At 55.7% G+C, this 19,343-nt stretch overlaps 1 protein-coding gene across 2 annotated transcripts; it reads left to right on the forward strand.

The window, feature by feature from the left end:
* Window positions 1-6: 6 nt before the first annotated feature.
* On the forward strand, window positions 7-14,405 carry WNT4 (Wnt family member 4). 2 transcript variants are annotated; one of them, XM_085305187.1, is made up of 5 exons: window positions 7-74; window positions 10,400-10,635; window positions 12,788-12,919; window positions 13,405-13,547; window positions 13,761-14,405. In XM_085305187.1, exons 2-5 carry the CDS (start codon window positions 10,488-10,490, stop codon window positions 14,226-14,228), a joined length of 891 nt encoding a protein of 296 aa, XP_085161313.1. In that variant the 5' UTR covers window positions 7-74; window positions 10,400-10,487; the 3' UTR covers window positions 14,229-14,405. The 2 variants fall into 2 exon arrangements, with proteins under 2 accessions (XP_085161313.1, XP_085161312.1); XM_085305186.1 differs by having other exon boundaries at window positions 8-74; window positions 13,405-14,405.
* The last annotated feature ends 4,938 nt before the right edge of the window (window positions 14,406-19,343 follow it).

Below are 19,343 nucleotides of genomic sequence, written 5' to 3' on the forward strand. Positions count from 1 at the left end.
AGCCCGGAGTATTTCCTGCGCTCCTTGCTGCTCATCATCCTCGCCACCTTCTCGGCCAACGCCAGCAACTGGCTGTGAGTAGCGGCGGCCCGAGGGGCGCCGCTCGCCCGCCGCCACTTGTTGCTCCGCCGGCGGCGGCGGCAGCGGCGGAGCAGGTGCCGCCGGGGCCCCGGCAGCATCGCGGCGGCGGCCCCGAGGGCGACCGGGGCTCCCGCCACCGGGGCAGGTGGTGCCGCTCCGGGGGGAGGGGGGTGGTCGCAGGGCAACGTCGCGGGGCGCGAAGGCTTCTCCCAGCTCCCCCCCTCCCCAACCCCGCGCTTCCACTCCGGAGTCGCTAATCCGGGGAGCCGGGGACCAGCCGGCAGGTCGGAGCGAGCCGGGGGGCTCGGCAGGGCTGGAGCGGCCCAGCCGGCTTCGCCTGCCCCCCCTGGGATTTATCTCCCGGCACGGCCGGCAGCTCCTCGCCCCGGAGGACCCGCTCGGCACGGGCTGGGGACGGGCGTGGGGGCCGCCGAGGGCCGTCGCGCGTGCCGCGGAGGAGCCCGGCGACGTCGGGAACCCGCTGAGCAAACACTGAAATAACGTGTAAGGTAAACAGGGGCGGAAAGGGTTCCAGAAAATTCCTGCGCGTTTGCCAAGACGGTCTTCTGGGGAGACCTCCGGGGGCGGAGGGGACGGGGTCCGGCTGCGCCTTCCCCCCTCCCGCGACTCTGATCGGCGGCTCTCGTCCCCTCCGAATCGATCTCGTCCAGCGGGAGAAGGCGCGACGAGATGCCGGCGCGCGCGGGCGGCCGCCGGCCCCGAAGCACGTGCCGCGCGCCGCGGACGCTCTCCGCGGCCGGATAAGGCTCCCATCTCCCCCATCCCTGCGTCCGGCCGCTTGTCGGAGGCCGCGGTAGGCGGGTGGTTTCCGAAGGATGCTCCCGATAGCCTGGGAAGAGCCAGGTCAGTGCCGTTCTCCAACTGTCCTGCTGGTGGGAAAAAGTGCTTTCCCCTCCGGTAGCTGTCTGGGATGTATCGTTATTTATTCCTCCTTTTTGCCCCCTCCCAGCTCTTTGCCAGATGGGATGACTTAGGTGCCGCGAGGCTCTGGCCAAGCGGTGGGTGGATCGGAGCAGCTATCGAGGTGGTCTTTGAGCGTCGCGCTTCTGCTGAAGGTGCGGCAGGGACCTTTTCCCGTGGTGAAAAAGTCCTGCTGAGGAATCAGTCCCGCGGGATGACAGCAGCTCGCCTGGGTCCTTGGCCAGGAGCGGCGGGACAGGCATGGGGAAGCGTCCGGCGAAGCGGCATGAGCGCGGGGTGGATTTTTTTGGTGGTAGCTAGGTGGAAAAGCGCCCGGCGCGGAGGTGGGACCCCCCCCCCATCCTGTCCCGTCCCGTCCCAGGGTGCGACGCGGCCGCAGGCTCTCGGAGCGGGTTTCGGGAAGAGCGGGCGGAGGGGCGGTTTGCCGCAGGGACCGCGCGCCGCCGGCCGCTCCGGGAGCGGGGGGCTCAGCTCCGCGGCGGGCTCATTCCTGCCAACAGGGGAGGAAAAGCAGATACGTTTCAGTGCGTTTGAAAGAAAGGCTCGACTTTTTTTTTTTCCCTTCCCTTTTTCTCCTTTTTTTTTTTGATGTTACAAATGTATCGTGATAAAAGGATCATCCCCCGCTCAGTGCTTTTTATCCTTTGCCTTTAGGATTAGGACAATTCCCGTTGTTTATCTTCTCGCATCAGAAACAAAGGCTGCCGGAGGCAATAAACAGAGTTAGAAGGATCCCAGGAGCTATCAGATATTCTAGGAATGAGTACGGCTTCACCGCTGCGCTTTCTCGCGGGGCTGCCGCCAGCCCGCGCGCGGCCTGCGCGTAGCCGCGGCCGGCGGAGCGCGGCGACGTTTGCTTTTCCAGAAACCTGCTGGATTAGTGATTAAGCTCCGTGCGCCTCTCGCAAGCCGAGACTTTTTTTTTTTCTTCCTCTCTCTCACTCTCTCTCTCTCTCTCTCGACCTGTCCGAACTCGCATTCCCCGAGCGCCGCGGAGAGACGCTGGGCTTGCAACGCTCGAGCCGAGCGTTCGCTGCGGAGCCGGCTTTGCAGCGAAGGGCGTCCTCTGAGCCGCCCTATCCCGTATAAAAGGGAAAGGGCCGCAGGTATCTCTTGGAGGCATCACGCTGCTGCAGAGGTTTTCCAAGCTGGAGCCAAAATTATCATTAAACAGACCAAGATGTTTCCTATCTGGTGGGGAAGTAAACCTCAGGTGTGTTTTCTCGGTTTGGGGAGTTGCTGCTCCGCTTGCTGTGTATCCTGAAAACCTCGGTGCTCCAGCGTTGCAGAGATGCTCCGTGCTCCTTTCTCCTGACTTGCTTTTCCTCCCGCTTTTTCAGGCGCAGAGGTGTAAAGTTGAACAAAGGGCCGAAATTAGAGCGCTTTAGATCCGACCGGCCTCGTGCGCCTGTGTTTGGGGAAGGTCCCTCTGGTTTCCACTCCCTCTCCGGCAGAGTCCGGAGCTTGCGTTACGCGTGGGAATAGCTGAGCCGCCTCCAAAGTGTTTCGGACTTCATCTGGCACTTGAGGTTACACATGCAGCAATATGATTGACCTTGCAAGCGGGCCTGGGATGTCTCAAAAAGGGTTAAAATACTGCTCGAAAAGCAGTTACACCTCTGCGGAGCAGGTTGCGCCACTGGCAGCTCCATCTACCCCCTGTTTGCAGGGGTTTAAAACTTCCATCTGGGCTTGAAATTGGGCTTAAAGGGAGCACAGCTGGGCTTTTAAAAGCCTTTTTTTGAAAAAAATAAAGAAAAAAAGTGGATTTGACTGTTCTGGGAATGCTTGAAGTGTCCGAGTGTCCAAATGAGCCTGGCTGAGCAGCTGCTCCCTAATAGCACCCACTTTCCAGGGCCAGAGAGGGAAGGAGAGAAGGAGTTTGGGTTTCTGCGGTCCCCCTGCCCTCCGAGCATCGCAGGCGCTTTGCCCGGCCCTGCCACCTTTGCGGAGGGGATGCTGCAAGAGCAGCAGGCTGGTTGGATGTTTCTGAGCGTTGGCTTGGGTCTTCCTGCAACGTAGAGGCTTCAGGAGAAGCAAGCCCAGGTCCTTTTCCGCTTGCTTCCCTCCAAGAAGAGACTTAGGGGTTTTTTTGTTCTGGTTTGGGGTTTTTTTTTTTTTTTTTTAGGTGAGTCTCTCCAGCTTTCGCTTCGCCTCGAGCCCGGCTTGGTTTGGGTTTGTGCGAGATTCTTTGCATTGTCTCTGTGACCCTCCCGTCTCCCACCCGGCGAGGAACCGGTCCAGCCTTCTCCCCGCGGACGCCCCGCTGCAGCAGCGCCGCTTCGGCAGGTGCAGCCAGCTCCAGGGCAGCGGTGCTCTTGCCAAGCCCCGCTCCCCTCCCCGGGTGCTTTTTTTTTTCTTTTTTTCGGTATAATATAATACGGTGTCACGATAGTTACCCGGTCGCGTCTGCTCCGGCGGCAGGGAGAGTTGCACGCGTTGGATTTGGCGGAGACTCGCCTTGCTTCCAGGGCCGCCGCGGAGGCGGAGGAGCGGCCGTCCGTTCCCCTTTGCCGCTCTGCGCCGCCCCACGGGTCCCGCCGGAGCCGCGAGGGTCTTGCTTAGCCCCTTTCCTGCCCCGCGCAGTTAATTCGGTCGTGGGACGCTGGAGCCCTGCATGCAACAAGTGACACCCGTTCCCAAGAGGGCACAAGGAGGGAGCGCTAAACCAGCAACTTCCTGCACTGGAAATATTTATTGATTTTCTTTTTACTTTTAATCTTGTTGCTTTCGACAAGCCCAGCTAATTTTAGTTCAGCAGTGAAAACAGACTGCCTTTAAGGAGCTCAGTGCCGCAGAGGCGAGAAACCTTCGCAAATCTGGATGCCGGATTTCTAACCAGTTTGCTTCGTATCAGAGAGCTGGTCCTGTGCGGCAGGAAGAGCTCGTGGCTGTGTTTGCCGCAATGTAGGAGCGAGCGACGCTGTTCAGTTCCTTGGCAATGATGGGTATTTTTTTCACCCTCTAAAACATAAAATTGTGCTTCATAGTCGACTTATTCTGTGGAGGATGGACGCACGTGAGAAGTAAAAGCAGTTTGCACTGCAGGTTGTGCAGGGACACGACCTGACCAGCTCCAAGAATGCAAGTGATGGCAGGAAACAAAATTGCATTTTGTAATGCTTTGCAAATGGCTTTTTTCTTTCTTTTTTTTTTCCCCCCAGACTCCACGAGTCAGAACTGGCCTTTCGCATTGCAGTGAAAACGTTTAGGTTGCTCCGCTCAGAGCTGTTGTCCTCTCAAGTAATTCATCCTTGTGGATGGAGCAGTTTATTTGGGCTTTCTTAAAATGATGATGAAATTGCTGAGCAATCCGGGAGGTTGAGAGTTTCCGGGAGGTTCTTCTGTATTTGCTTACAAATGCAACTCCGCCGGCTTTTACAATGCTTGGTGGCGTTTTCTTGTTTTGTTTCTTCTGTTGTTGTTTTCCTTAAAGCCTTGTGAATCCACAAAAATCTCTGTCATCTAAGTATGCTCAAACAACAGGCTCTAGCCCAGACGCAAAGTGCAGGTGACCTTTTCTAGGGTCCAGCTTGGGGTTTCTGCCCCTTAACTGCTGCGGCTGCTCCCCGACCGCGTCCTCCAGGGCCTGCGGGAGCGGCTGCCGCGGGCCGGCGCGGTTTGCAGCCGGGAAGGTAGCGTGTAGGATCTGACTGGCTCAGCAGAACGGGAGCCAGCGTGGTGCTTTCATGTAATTCCTTGGGGAGGAGCGAAAAAATTAATTGACTATCTTGGCTGGTGGAAACCAGCCTGGGGTCTGCTGGAAGTTGGGCAAGATCAAATTAATCCTACAAAGGGTTTCTCTCGCCGTGTCTTTGCAAATTCTGATCGAAACAAAAATCTCATCAGAATTTTTCTGTCCATGTCTACCCTGAAGCGCTGCGCAAGGGGAATTCCTTGTGGCGTTTAGCCCCGTGGCCTGTGCTTGTTTCCTCTCTGTGAGCACAGGCTTAGGAGAAATCTCATTAGTTGAAAACCAGGCATCGCTGCTGAACTCGAGCCCAGGAGTAGCTTCTACTGGCTTATAAAGGAAGACGCAGTAAGAGACGTCTTTCCTGCGCATTCAAACTAGGTTTCCAAACTAGTGCTGCTCTCGAAGTTTGCTCAACTTGCCCCTTGGTCTTCTTCAGGTAACGTTGTGCACAGCAGTGCCTCCTCCTGAGAGACTGGTTTGGCAACTACTAATTGACTGCGGGAATTTGGATGTGAAAAACACAGTTTCAAGCAAGAGGTGAAACGTGCAGTAACTGTCAGAGGAAGGCCAAGCTGCTTCTGTTCCAGGGGAAAAACCAGGCAGGTGCTCAGATGATGACTTTGGAAATCATGGTTTCCACTTGCAAGCGGTGAAGAGGAAGGAGGAACATCTAATCCCAGGAGGGGGATGTCTAGCCCTAAATAGGGAGACATCCTGCTACCGAGCCACCAATCAGAAAAGGGCAACCTTGCAGGTATCGCATGGTCTCCAGGAGGTCCCTGAAGCTCCTTGCCAGGAATGTGCCTGGGCTGGCAGGCTTGCCAGCCCTGGGACCTCTTCTCGTATCTTCTCTCTGGAAGGGGGAAGCTATAAGGGAAAGATGATCCCCTTCTTCATAGCTGCAGGAGGTGCCTAGGCAGGACCTCGCTCTTCTTCAGTGCATCTGTCTGTGCATTTCCACACACTTCTGCTTTTTCCCCATCCTACAGGAGCATCATGCTCTTTCTTAGAGGAAACCACTTTGCATAGGGGAGTCTCAATCTATGTATAACCTTAAGTTATAATTCATATGGCCAGCAATAGTAGACATGTCTCTATCTTCTCTCTTCTTGCTGCTATCTTTCCTTGGGGACCAGTCTTCTGCAAGAAGCTCCCCCAGGGCTGGAGAGACACCAAAAACACACCACTGACCCAGGAGGACTTGGTTGCTTCCATGAGCAGGGAAGGTGCTTACAGAGGCAGCACGTCAGACAAGAGCAGAGCAAGATCAGGGAAGCTGAAGCATCTTTACAGCTCAAAGCCTCTAGATTGAGACTTTGAGATTGAATCTCTCTTCTCTAGAGAGCAGGTTTGCCTTGGTCATTTTTTCTGTGGCCGCAACAACTTCTTTGCGGCCTTAGTCAGGCAAGCACCCTGAACAGGTTGGGCGTTCACCGAACGGCACAAGCCAGGGTTGAACTTGTGAGCTTATCCAGCTTTCTAACATCTCTGATAGGGGATTACAATGATTCCCTAGCACAGGTCTAGCTGTTACACGTCTTCAGGAAAATGTCTCATTCAGGGAGCAATGTGAGGAGTTTTCACTTGAAACTCATTCATTTTAGAAAAAGCAAGATATTTCTGCTCGCTCCAAGACATCTGTTTCATCTTTCCTGGCCCTCCTCTATAGAGAATTTGTCAATGACTCAGATTTCCACATCTTCCCATGGTAGGGAATCCCCTCCCCTCTCTTTCTTGCTCTATCTGCCAACCACCGTGATGCCTTGTTGTCATTCCATCAAATATACTTCCTCCTGAAATCATCATCCTTTTCTTCATTTTTTTAAGCAGATTTTATTCTTCTTTCTTTTCAAACCTCCTTGGTTTTGAGGTTTCCTTGTTTGCCATCTTGCAGGGAGGATCAACTGCAGATGCCTAAATTGTGGGGCTCCAACCTTTATGCTGCAGGTGGAAAAGAAGTGCTTTCTGCCAATTTTGTGTTTAAATCAGTGACTTTTAATAAAGCTTGTTCTGTGACTTGTCTGAATTTAAAGGCAGGAGAAAAGAAAGATAAATGGGATGATGAAGCAAGAAGGTGAGACTTGAATGAATGACTTGGACAGCAGCTCATCCCTTCTAATGTTTTTTGCCCAGTCATGGAAAGGAAAGAAAATGTGCAATTATTTGGGGGCTGTCAGCAAGCAGGACAGCTTTGAGGCTGCCTGTGAGATTTGTGTCCTAATCTAGAGCTCTGAACAGCTACAGAGAAACCGAGAGATGATATTAGCAGGATGGAGATCTGATAGAAGACCTTCCAGGGGGCAGAAACAGTTCAGTTTGCTCCTGTTGTGCCAGCCTTGCTGTGCACGAGTAGACAGAGGAAGGATTTGTTTCTACCACCTAAATCCAGGAAAAAAGTATGGAGCAACATCCGTGTTTAGGACCAGAGGAAGTGCTGGATCTGGGTTGCCATGGTGACTGTGGGATGTTGCAGATGGTTTGGGTGCCTCTCCTGGGTTCTGCAGCCCCAGAAAAAACCCATGAGGATGCAGGGTGGGAGCATCTTCAGGTGCTGGTGAGGGAGGAGCACGTTTCCGAGCCCTTCGCTCACCTCCCACCTGCCCTACTCGGGGAGAAGGAGGTGAAGTGTTCCTGCCCTGTGGTGAACAGGGAGAGGAGAGATGCTGCATGAAAGCCTTTGCAGCTACCTCGCAGCTTGGCAAAGGTCTTTCCACCCATCGCTGGCTTGACCTCTGGATCACTCCTGGACCAGGATGGGAGCCCACTGAGAAGCAACACATTGGGAAAGCAAAGATGATACTTGTGGGATGTTTGAGCCCAGTGGTAAGCAGGGACTCTGATGGACCATGGTGTTTTGAGCAGGCAGTTGTGCCCACGCTTGAGGAGGGCCAGACATGCAGAGGCTGAGGAGAGATGATGACACATAGAGGACCTGCCATGGAGGAGAGAAGCCAGAGCAGCATTCTGGATAGCTTCACCCAATTTGCCTGCCTTGCAAAACAAATTACCAGACCCATTCTTGGAGAGCTGTTTCCATCTCTGAAGCATCCTTAGCCTTTGTTTTTTCATCCCAAACAGCATTAAGCGCTTGTTGGGGAGTCATCTTATCAGGCACATCTGCTTGGAAAGGCTTGAAAGGCCCTTGTCATGCTTCTCTTCTTGCATGCTTTGAATTTATAGCTCCTCATTGCCTGGAGGATCCCACCAAGCTGGGAAATTTATTAGGAAAAGAGATGATGCCTCCACTCCAAGCAGATCTGATGCTAACGTAGCTGTTGCACCTGCGGCACGGCTTTCTCCTGCCAGGACGCCGCAGTCGGACCATGCACTGACTCATCGGCAAGACTGGCCGTGCTGCTTTGCATGAGCCAGTTCCCTGATGTGATACTATGTTAGTTCTGTGAAGGAAAAAGCAGAATCAGCGCACGGGGTTAGTGCTGGAGGCAAAATCTGGTGTTCCTGGCTCAAAGGCTCAAAACTGTTTTTCCAGCCCATGGTTTCTGGGGATGAATCTCATCACCTTGCTGTGCATCAGCTTCCCCACATACGAACTGGATGACAGCTGGATTTGGGAGAGGGCAGAGCTCTCACAGTCACTCCAGGTTTGCTCAGCCTTGAACATCCTGCAAGCTTCCACGGATGGTTTGCTACCTCCACCTTGGGTGCAATAGCAACCGTCGCACCCCGTGTCCAGCCTTTCACTGCTACTCGGGACGGCAGCACAGGGCTGAGAACACTCATCGCGTGGTTCTTGGGTTGGGATTTGGGGCTGGCAGAAAGGTGACAGCCTGGGTTTGTCTTCAGCGGGGTTCCCGAGCCAGCCGCGCACAGCGGGGAGCTGCAGCTGCTCCTGCACAAACCAGCCGTGCCCTTAGAGGAGCGGAAAGCCTTGGGTAAAGATGCTTAGCTGGTATAAAGGCTAGGAGAAAGCTGTCCAAGAGGCATTGCATCAAGCGACCTCCACGCACGAGGAACGCTGAATGCTTTTGACGGCTAGCCATGCAGACTCCCCACGGACTCGGCAAGCCAAGCTGCCTTTCTCACCGTCTCCCACAGTCCCCGGTTGTAAGCATGAAACCAAGTTGGTGAATAATTCTGCTGATGTATGGAAGAGAAAATCCTGCTCTCTCCTCCTGGGGCAGGCTGGCAGGGCTAATGGGAGGAAGAGGCTGTGACAACTGGATTTTGTGGCTGAAGTCAGCAGATCTGACTCCTGGGATGCATGGGAACAGGCAGCAAGCAGGAGCCACTTTTGCACAGACACTTCTCAGAGGCAAGCAGTGCTTCAAAGCAAAAATCCTTAGCAGGATGTCGTAACTTGGGGGAGGAGAAAAAAACAAGCAAACAAAAAAAAAAAACCCACAAGCTCTGTAGGGCTGGGAAACACAGAGTCAAGGAATGAGGTTCCAAAAAGCCTTCGCCTGGCACTCGTGTCTCTCTGCACGGACAGGGGAACAACATGAGCTGAACTATCTGGCGCTGGTGACTCCCGAGGACCTTAAAGCTTGGCATGGTCAGCGAGTGCAAGCGTGAGTTTTACTTATGCGAGGCAGGGGATCTCCCTGCTCAAAGGCAGGACAGGGCTCCGCCGATAGCGGTGTCACTTGACGTGGGTGCTGGTGGCTGCAGGAAGGAGGGAGTCTCCGTTGGGCACAGGCCACCGTGCAGGCAGCCGTGCAGGTAGATGCAGAGTATCTGGTGGCCTGAACGAATCGTGTGGGTCTGCCTTAAAATCCCTCTGGTTGTAAGAGGCTGGGGCAGGAGGGTCTGCCTGGGAAAAGGGCGAGCGCACATCCGCGGAGCACTGGGTCAGGCTACTGGGCCATGCAGGCTTGGCCCAGGCAGGGACTGGGAGCAGACTCTCCTCGGGGTGCACCGGGGAAGGTGGTGATGACTCTCCAGGTGCTAAGGCCAAGATCCCGGGATCAACCATCATGTCTGCATGCTTTGAGAGGGACTGGGAGATGCCTGAGAGCTTGCAGGGTGCTTCCACCGAAGATGGGGCCACCTCTGCTCAGGGAGAGCATTTTCCAGTTCGGCAAATAACCTGGCGGCTGCGATTGCGAGGAGGCCTGGTGGAGGAGATGCCTGGCGCGGGTGGTTTTGCCCACGGCAGGCTCCTGACTCCATCCTCCCCACTTCAAGCCCTGCTCAAATCCCAAGTGACGGGAAACCTGGCAGCTCCTGGAGGCCGTCCTCGCGCGATGGGGGCTGGGGGAGCTAAAAGCAGGCTCCGGGAGGGAAGTGGTTTTGAGGGAGATGTTTGTCGGTGATGAGCACACAGCCACGCTGCGGGAGCAGTGTGGCAGCTGGAGCTGGCAGCCGAGCGCTTGTCCTGCTTGTTTTGGCTGACTTCAGAGACCTCTGGCTTTTCCTAGTAGCACTTGGATGTGCCGGTACTCAGGAGTCCTGACCGGGCACATTCAGACACTGACGAAAATATCCCCCTTGCAGGCAGTAGAGGCAAAGGGGAGCCGGGCTGCAGAGGGATGGTTGTTCAGCTCAGGCTCGCTCTCCGCCAGCCAAAAACGCGCCCCGTGGAGCCGTTGCAGTGGCACGTTCAAGGTGGGGAGGAGAGGTTGGGTTTCCTTGGTTCGTGCCACGCAGGGCATCCCGCCAAACCCAGGTTTGTGCTCCCCAAACCCGCTAGCTCCTAACCAGTCGCTCCGGCTGTCGCGGCAGGTACCTGGCGAAGCTGTCTTCGGTGGGGAGCATCTCTGAGGAGGAGACCTGCGAGAAGCTGAAGGGCTTGATCCAGCGCCAGGTGCAGATGTGCAAGAGGAACCTGGAGGTGATGGACTCGGTGCGGCGCGGCGCCCAGCTGGCCATCGAGGAGTGCCAGTACCAGTTCCGCAACCGCCGCTGGAACTGCTCCACGCTGGACACGCTGCCCGTCTTCGGAAAGGTCGTGACGCAAGGTGAGCTGACCAGCCACGCGTCGGAAAGGTATTGGGCGGCAGGGAGCGGGAATGGCAGGTTTTATTTGACTGCACCCCGATGTCGGCTCCCAGCAGGGCTGCTGGTGAACGGCTGGGCTGAGCAGCCTTGGCGGCCGTTTTGGCTGCACGGGGGGCAGCGTATGCAGGCTCTCGCCATTCCTCAGCCGCCGAGTGCTTCCTTTCCTGACCCTCTTTCATGTCCCATGGGTGCCCATCACATGCAGGCACCAAAAAGGGACCAGCATGGGGGTGCCCAGCCTGGACTTTTTACAAGGACGTGCTGAGTTCAAGTAGGACCCTAAAGACTCGAGTCTCTCCGTGGCCTGATCTCCATCCCAAGGAGTTTCCCCTCTCGAGGCTGCAGCTGCAGTGAGACACGGGATTTATTCAGTCTCTTCTCCAGGCAGCGCAGGAACCGTAAGCGCTGCCGGACCATGAACGCTGCAGCGGAGCGAGCTGTAGACGAGACCTTGGGAGGACAGCCCTCTGCCGCCCGATCCGAGTAAAAACACACCGGCCCTCCAAGGACAGCATCTCCAGCCGCCAAGCCTTCAGGAAGGATTTATGGCCAGGACAACCCCCGGCCCCCTCAATCCCAGCCGCATGCGGACGTCCAGCGCGCTGCAGGCACGGGGCTATGACCGAACCAAGTGAGGGGGGCGGCGAAGCAAGAAGAGAGGGAGCAAGGACCTGGGGACGCCTTGGGATGATGGCATGGGGAGAGCTCTACAAGCCTCGGGGTGGGGATCTACAGGGGAAGACCACTCTCCTCAACCCCTGGAGACCTAAAACAACCCTTGCCTCCCCTCAGGTGCTGTTTCAAGCTCTGGTGGGCTCTCTCCCTTCCTATCCCAGGACCCATAGGTCCAAACCTTCCCTAGCTCCTTATTTGACTTTTCTCCCCTCGACACAGGGGTGAAGATCTCTTCTTGCAAAGGTTCAGGACTGGAAATACCAGAAATACCAGAAACTAAAAGTCGTCTCTTTTTAGGCAGCCACAGCACAAACCGACCAACACGATCCTACTATTAACCTCGATTAACTTGGAGGCGGTTCAGTCCCCACGCTGGCTCGGTCCTCCCCAGCCGCTGCCGCCCAGGCCAGATTACAGCTTGGCCACCAAAGTCTGCGCTGCGACCACCAAAGTAGCTGCCCTCTGTCTGACCAGCGAGCAAGGGGCAACATCTGCTCGCTAGCTATCCCCCTACCCCGAACGCAAAACAGCCCTCACAGGGGACTACCTCGAATGCCGGCCCTCCTTGCTTGGAGACAGAGGCGCTGTGTCCTCAGCCGCCCTCCGCGGCCTGCGGAGATCCAGATAGTCCAAGCGCTGATGACCACGATCCCGCGCCGCGCCACCCTGCAGGCTTGCATGCAGAGGTCTCCCCCGGCAGCCTTCGCTTCTCAGACGAGCTCGTGTGAACCATGCCAAAAGGGAGCTAAAAGGGAGTATTGCAAGGCAGTTTTGGAGGTGCCAGGAGCTACAAGACCCTGCAAGAGAGGATGACAAGTATCTGCAGCTGCAGGGGATGTTCCTCAATACGGAAAGCAGCCAAGGAAGAAGGACTGTTTTGGCTGGAGGGAGGGATTTCATGGACAATTCAGAGGTGCCCTGCAAGCACCAGGCAAAGTTGTCTCTCCTTAACAGCCTGGGAGAGCACCGGTTATGCCCATCGCATTCACGTTTTAACCCAGCAGGGCAATTCCCAGCTCCTTCCCAGCTCTCACTGCTGCGGGGTGATATTCCAGCAGCTCTGCAGAGCCTGGTCCAGGCTTGGCACTTACTGAAAGGAGCGTGCTTGGGAGCAGGGAGGAAGGGTCTCCTGCACAGGTCTTGGGAAGAAGAGGCTCTCAGCCCCGTGTCTGGAGTGAGAAAAAGAACAGCTTGACTTGCTAGTTCTGTGTTGCCTGTTTTTGCTGCAAAATGGGGTTTTTTTGTGCCAGCCTCTCAAGGGGGGTTATGTGCAACACCAGTGTTGGGACAGAAGGGGAGCAGAGGCAAGGCACGCTCAGAGTATCAGCAACGGCCCACCAAGGGTCTTCGTCAACCAGGGTGCACGTCCTCCAGAAAGCCCTCTCATGTGCCTCAGACCTCCAGCCGGGTTTCTCACCACCGTTTGTGTTGTTGCAGGGACACGGGAGGCAGCGTTCGTCTACGCCATCTCTTCGGCGGGGGTGGCCTTCGCAGTGACCCGAGCCTGCAGCAGCGGCGAGCTGGACAAGTGTGGATGTGACCGCACAGTGCAAGGGGGCAGCCCGCAGGGTGAGCGCGCAAAGGCGAGGGGGGCCACGCGCGGATGCCGAATGGCCCTGCACGGAAATGCTCGTCCCTTCAGTTCTTGCCATCTGCTAGAGCAAGGAGAAAAAGAGTGGAGAAAAAAAAAAAGCCTCCTGCTTGTCCACAGAGGTCCCTTCAAAGGGCATGTAGGAGCTTCGCTTACGCGGCAGACAAAACGTGTTGCCCCACATTGCCTCTCGTTGCCACCCCAGGGACACTTGCTTGCCATTTCTAGAGGCTCTAATGTCTCTTTTCTTTTCCTAACCTCTTCCTCAGCAGCTCAATGCACGCACTGCTCCCCTAGCCAGGGACACACTCCCCAGTATATCTCCAATTTAGGGGCTAGTGTGGGCAGCTGGGTAGCAAGGCAGAAGCAGGGGCAGATTAGCTCTACTCTAGCAGGAGCAGGGCTGGAGAGGAAGAGGAAAGCAGGCTGGTTTCACATGCCTCATCCATGCCCTCTGCCTTAGGCTTCCAGTGGTCGGGCTGCTCTGATAACATCGCCTACGGCGTGGCCTTCTCACAGTCCTTCGTCGACGTCCGGGAGAGGAGCAAAGGGGCCTCTTCCAACAGAGCATTAATGAACCTCCATAACAACGAGGCGGGGAGGAAGGTAATCGCGGTGGGATCTGCTTGGGGTCTTCAGCCACCAGTCAAGTCCTTCGGTCTTCTCTTAATGCCATCAGCTCCCACGCGCTGGCATCGGTTGCTGCACGTCTACTCTGGATCTCTTATGTCGTGTCCTTTTCACTCTCTGGCTTCACTGGAGGGCTGTGTCCATCCCGAGCTGACCATCCTGTCTCATTTCTTGTGTGTGCTCCTCCAGGCGATCCTGAACAACATGCGGGTGGAGTGCAAGTGTCACGGCGTGTCGGGCTCGTGCGAGTTCAAGACGTGCTGGAAAGCCATGCCCCCCTTCCGCAAAGTGGGCAACGTGCTGAAGGAGAAATTTGATGGCGCCACAGAGGTCGAGCAGAGCGAAATCGGCTCCACCAAGGTGCTGGTGCCGAAAAACTCCCAGTTCAAACCGCACACGGACGAGGACCTCGTCTACCTGGACTCCAGTCCTGACTTCTGTGACCACGACCTCAAGAATGGGGTGCTGGGCACCAGTGGCCGGCAGTGCAACAAGACCTCCAAGGCCATTGATGGCTGCGAGCTCATGTGCTGTGGCAGGGGCTTTCATACGGACGAGGTGGAGGTGGTGGAAAGGTGCAGCTGCAAGTTTCACTGGTGCTGCTCCGTGAAGTGCAAACCCTGCCATCGGGTGGTGGAAATCCATACGTGCCGGTGATGCACAGAGGGGAGCAGCCGTCCGTCCCCCCTCTCTAACTGACTCTGCTTCTCCCTCACCCCGTGGTCAGGACTGGAGGAAGTGACCCAGACACTGCAGGGAGAGGGCAGCTCTTTTCAGAGACAGAGCCCCAGAGGAAAACAGATTTTAAAGAAAAAAAATATTTAAAGTTTCAAAAAAGCGATTGTTGGGTTATTTTATTTTTTTCCCCTTGTTTGCTTGCTTTATTTATTGTTGAAGCCAGAGCCCCGCGGTATCCTCCAGTGCCGGCAGGGATGTGTCTGCTCTCGCTGGCTGGGGACCTGCGTGATGCCTGCTCTCGTTGGACGAGCTGACTCCGGAGCATTGCAAATGGCAGATGTTTAAACCGAACCCTGTGTTAGGTATCTTCTGTCACCATCACTTCCATTTGCTTGAGGCCATGCTGAGCATCCTGGAGCACTGCTTGACTCAGCTAAGCCACAAGAGGTGATGGAGTAGAGCTGATGCATGAAGCTGAGGGTGTTGCAGAAGATGGAGGGTGGTGGCAACAGGGGTGGTACTGTCCCCTTGGAGTTAAGCTTGGTATGAGGACACCCTGCTGGCCTCAGTGAGGTGAGTCACCTGCCCTGACGTGCAAGTTCTCCCCACCGCCAGAGCCAGCAGCGTGTGAAGGGGACACGGGACGCACTCGCATCTCCTTAGCGTGGGATGCTCAAAGGCCTCCCGGGCCTTGGCTGAATTTTGGAGCTGATCCAGCGGCCACTGTGATTTACAGGAGTTTCTCAGCGGCCGCTGGGGGCTGTCCTGCAGCCCAGAATAGCCGGAGGACACAATGTTCCTGCCGTGCTCCCGTTCCCCTTGCAAACCTTGCTTGTTTCTCCAGCGTCTGGCTGAGCTGGGGACTGCAAGGATGGGCCAGGGAGGCCGTGGTGCGGTGGGGATTTCTTTTCCTCCTCCCGATAATTGCCCCTGCCTCGTTCCCTGGCATCCCACAAGCTGGTCTCCTCCTCCGCATGCTCCCCAAGGGCTTGTTTTCTGTCTGGCAAAGGGTCCAGGGACAGGGTGGTTAAACATGGTCAGCCCCCATCCCTTGAGCTGCTGAGAAAAGCAAAAATATAAAGTGGAGCAATCACCACGGAGGAGAAAAGATTCCGCTGGGGGTGCGGGACGGGCGATGCTCTCGGTCTCTGCTGCCGTCCCTTGAGAGGAGGGCTGAGCCTGAGGGGACGCGGCTGAATGTGCCCCAAGCACAAGCTGTAGCACAGCAGGGCCCCAGCTGCCCTGGCTCTCGCTCTGCAGGCTTGCCTGGACCGCTGCCGCGAGGATAACGCTCCGTCCTACCCGCTCCGACTTCCCCTCCGCCTGGGATTGGGTTAGCGCAGAGTCCTCACTGCCGGGCTGCGGGACGAAATATTTGAAGAACTAATAAGCAGTGGGGCACTGCGAGGGGAGGTGGGACAGGAACCAATTTCTCTCTCCCTCACCCACTTGGCTGTTGGGAGGCGAAAGGGAGCAGATTAAAAAAAACCCTCAAAATGGCACCACGAGCTAAGAGGAACGTCTGCCCGTGGTGTTGGGGACCGGCGTACGGCAGCATCGCTCTCGCCAAGCCCTCCTGGGCAAGCTGGGAGCTCCTGGTACAGAGCTGGCCCATCTTCACCATGCTCATTTAGGTCCAGAAAAGCCTGGAGCCATAACCACCACCCTTTGGGTTGGGGGGGGGGTCCTTGCAAACCTGAGAGCTTATTTTAATTCCCTTCTTCCTCTTGCGAGGGGAAAGGTTAGGGGAAAACGCAGACAAGCATTAAATCCCGTCTGTGCTGTGGCAGTGATGGGCCGGGGGAGCGGCTGTGGTCGCTGGAAGGTCTCCAGACACCGTCCGGCTGGAAGGCTGCTGACAACTGACTCGATGCAGCAGTGGCCACGGCACCCAGGGCCGAGCTGCGTGCCCGGACCGCGGTGGGGGCCCCCACTCACTGCGCTCCTGTTTGCTCCCAAAGCCATCAGCAAAGGTGGGCAGCAGCAGGACTGACGCTCTGGGTGGGTGGGGAGGGGACACCGGGGTGGGTCAACCCACTCTTGTGCAAGCAGGAGCTGGGCACGGAGGAGATGTTTCTCATCTCACCTCAGCTCGGTTCGCCGACGGCGTGCCATGAAATCCTGCCGTGGGTTTCTCTCCCTGCTGCTCCGGCTCTCTAGCTCCCAACGCGTTAAGGCTGCAAGTCCTCAAGTACCTCAGAGATTGTTTCTCCTACTCCCAGCTAACGCAGGGGAGGCCACAGACCCCAGGCCAGTGGCCCAGTTTTCTGCTCGTTGTCCATTTAGGACGAGGGCCAAAGCCGACCAAGACGATCCAGATCAGCGTGTAGATAATCTCCGCGCACGGGATTTTTTCAAGCTGTGATGAAAGCTAATCCCTGTAAATGTCACCCAGAGATACCCTGGCTCCATAGTTCTCTGGCTCTTCTCACAACTGTAATTTTCAGCATTGGGGTGGGGAGAAAAATGCCTTTTTTCATATTTACTTTGCCTATTAAATAATGAGTTTGTGCTGAATTAGCCCTGGGGGGCTTTTCATGTGTAAAGCCAACGCATGCTGCAAACACCTGATGATTGCTGCTCTTGTCCTAGAAGTCCTCAGCTGGGAGCAGAGGTGCCCACGTGGTGCCTCTCAACATCATCCAGAAGAAGTCAAGGCCCAGTTTGGTCCCTCCTGGTCCCTGCTCCTGAATGAATTTCCCTAGAAGATGCTGGTTTGTGGATCAGGGTTTTCCAAGCCCTATTTCCCAGCATTCCTCCAGCCTAAGTCCCAATTGAGGGACTGTCTCTGTCCTCACGCAGCACCTCCCAGTAGAGCAGCAAAGGGGAGATGTGTTTCGTCATCTGTGATGAACTAAGGCATATGGTGACACCAGTCTCTCCATGATCTCCAAGATGGAGCAGGACGCTCACGTCCTCCTCCTCTCAAGCTCATTCCCACTCAGCTGGGTACCTACATCTCTCATGCATCTGAGGACATTCCCTCAAACCCTCCCTTTGCCAGTGGTGCCTGTCCAATGCTGCCCACCACTGTGCTCCCCACTGCACTTGGGCCAATAGCCTGCTCTCTCTATGTCCTTCTCACTGCCCCAACCCTGCTGCCATGGCTCTCTGACCTCCTCCTCACCTCCCTCGACACCCTCTCCCTGGTGAGCTCATCTCTCCCCTGAGGCCTCCCAGGCCAATATCTCCACCCAGCCTCTCCCACTCATAAACCTTCCTAGATGTCCCAGCGTCAACTCAAAATCATCAGGGCAGAAACAGGACGTCCCCTCCAAACCTCCCCACCCTGCTCCAACAGCTGGATAATTCTGTGATTTTTTTTCCCATTCCCCAAACTCCCAATTTCACTACTATCTTCTGCTCCTTCCATTTCCTACCCTTCGCAGGACCCTACACTCTTCTCCCTCTTCACTCGGTGAGCTCGCCCCATGTGTTACATGATTCTATCCTTGGCTGCTCCATGCTCTTCTCTGGGCTCCACATCTGTCACCTCTCTGTCCCCTCCACTGAGCTCGTGGGCAGAGCTCTTATTTCTCACCAGCTGTTTTGGTCACCTCACCCTTGTGCCCTTCGCTGGTCGCGAACACGTTCATCACTTCCAACTATCTCATCCAGACATGTTCACAGCCTACCCTCTGAGGGCATGGGCCTCACTTGCCAGTCTCCTTGCAAAGCAATGAAACCACCATGGATAACATTACTATTATTTGAGTAGAGTGTTAATCAGCATTCACATCCTCTCTCTCCCTTAAATCACCAGAAAACATAATAGCAAATCCCAGGCAAATATCTTTCTGCATCTTTCCTACTGCCTATCTTTCCTACCTCCATGGCATCTAGGTTTTCTCCTAGCAATGACAGCACTGCACACCCCAACGGTGCTGGGTAAAATAATTTCCCTGAATTTACTGCTCTCCATTTATCCACACAGATTTACTTAAATCAGTCAGCCCTGGGGAAACCAGGAGATAGAGACAGCAGGACATGAGAGTCTGAGACCACAGAGGAAAGATATTTTAAGGTCAGGATGCGCACCGGTGTCTCCCTGCAGGGCCGCTCGGCAGAAGACAGCATCCTGCAGTGAGACCTTCTTACATTCAGAAACAACGCGTCTCACCTTAGTCTGATATAACAGCACCGGTGCGGGTTCGGCCACTGCTCTTATTTGCAGTTGCTGAAGATGTCAGTGGTGTGTTTGTCGCCGAGGCATGGTTCCTTCAGCAGCCCTGGCACCGCGGCAGAAGGCCACACGAGGCAACACCACACTGAAGGACGCAGAGCGGAGCAGAGCCTTTGACAGCAGCATGATCCCAGGACAGCGGGAGGGCGCTCAGCCAGCGCTCCTCAGAGAGGCCTCCCAACCCTGACTGCCAAAATCCTGGTTTAAGTACAGGAAAATAAATTGTGCAACCTGCCTTAGACTGGATGGTAACACCCCGTGCAGATGGAGGGGGAGGAAGGGACAGGAGCCAGGCCGAGGATCAGGCCCCTCAGCACAGCTTTCAGGCTCTCTGCTAATATTTGGATAAAGCCACCAGCGACCTGCACCAAGCCCTCCCCTCCTAATCTCTCGAAAGTGCTCCCTGAGATGTTTGCAAAGCACAGAGTCCCTCTTGAGCTGTATCCCACCCACAAGCTCACCTAGCCTGGCCTCTATCACATCGAAAGGCCAACATCCCCCAGCCAGCTCGAAATGGGCCGAACGGAGCCAAACATCTCATTCCTCACACAGCTGAGCCTCCAGCCAAAATCAGCAGAGCCCAGCAGTGCTCCAGTGCCCAGGCTCCCCGTGGCGGCGAGCCGGTCCACTCAGCCATCCCCCGGTGATCACATCCCATCTGTCACAGGAAGAGGGGTCCCCTGCAATCCAGCAAGAAATTCCTGTCTCATCCCAAATCTGACCATTAATATTTTCACAAATGTATGAGCAAAGAGTGTTGGCCAGGTGCGTGCAAAGAGTCTCCGTACCATGGCAGATGACCCAAGTAGTGCCTCCATGCCAGCTGCTCTCATCATTTCAAAGCAGCTAGATCGTACATCAGGGATTCTCTCCTTCCAGATCACTGTGGCCATGCAAAGCAGAGGCAAGAC

Source organism: Rhea americana, unplaced genomic scaffold, assembly GCF_003343005.1.
Source record: "Rhea americana isolate MKP2758 unplaced genomic scaffold, rheAme1 scaffold_217, whole genome shotgun sequence".
In the NCBI taxonomy this organism is placed as follows: domain Eukaryota; kingdom Metazoa; phylum Chordata; class Aves; order Rheiformes; family Rheidae; genus Rhea; species Rhea americana.

Excerpts from the sequence above, each read along its gene's own strand:
- WNT4 (XM_085305186.1), top strand. The coding sequence starts at position 10,488 with ATGTGCAAGAGGAACCTGGAGGTGATGGACTCGGTGCGGCGCGGCGCC. Across the intron at positions 10,636-12,787 it reads CGGAAAGGTCGTGACGCAAG|GGACACGGGAGGCAGCGTTC; the intron begins GTGAGCTGACCA and ends GTGTTGTTGCAG. Across the intron at positions 12,920-13,404 it reads GCAAGGGGGCAGCCCGCAGG|GCTTCCAGTGGTCGGGCTGC; the intron begins GTGAGCGCGCAA and ends CCTCTGCCTTAG.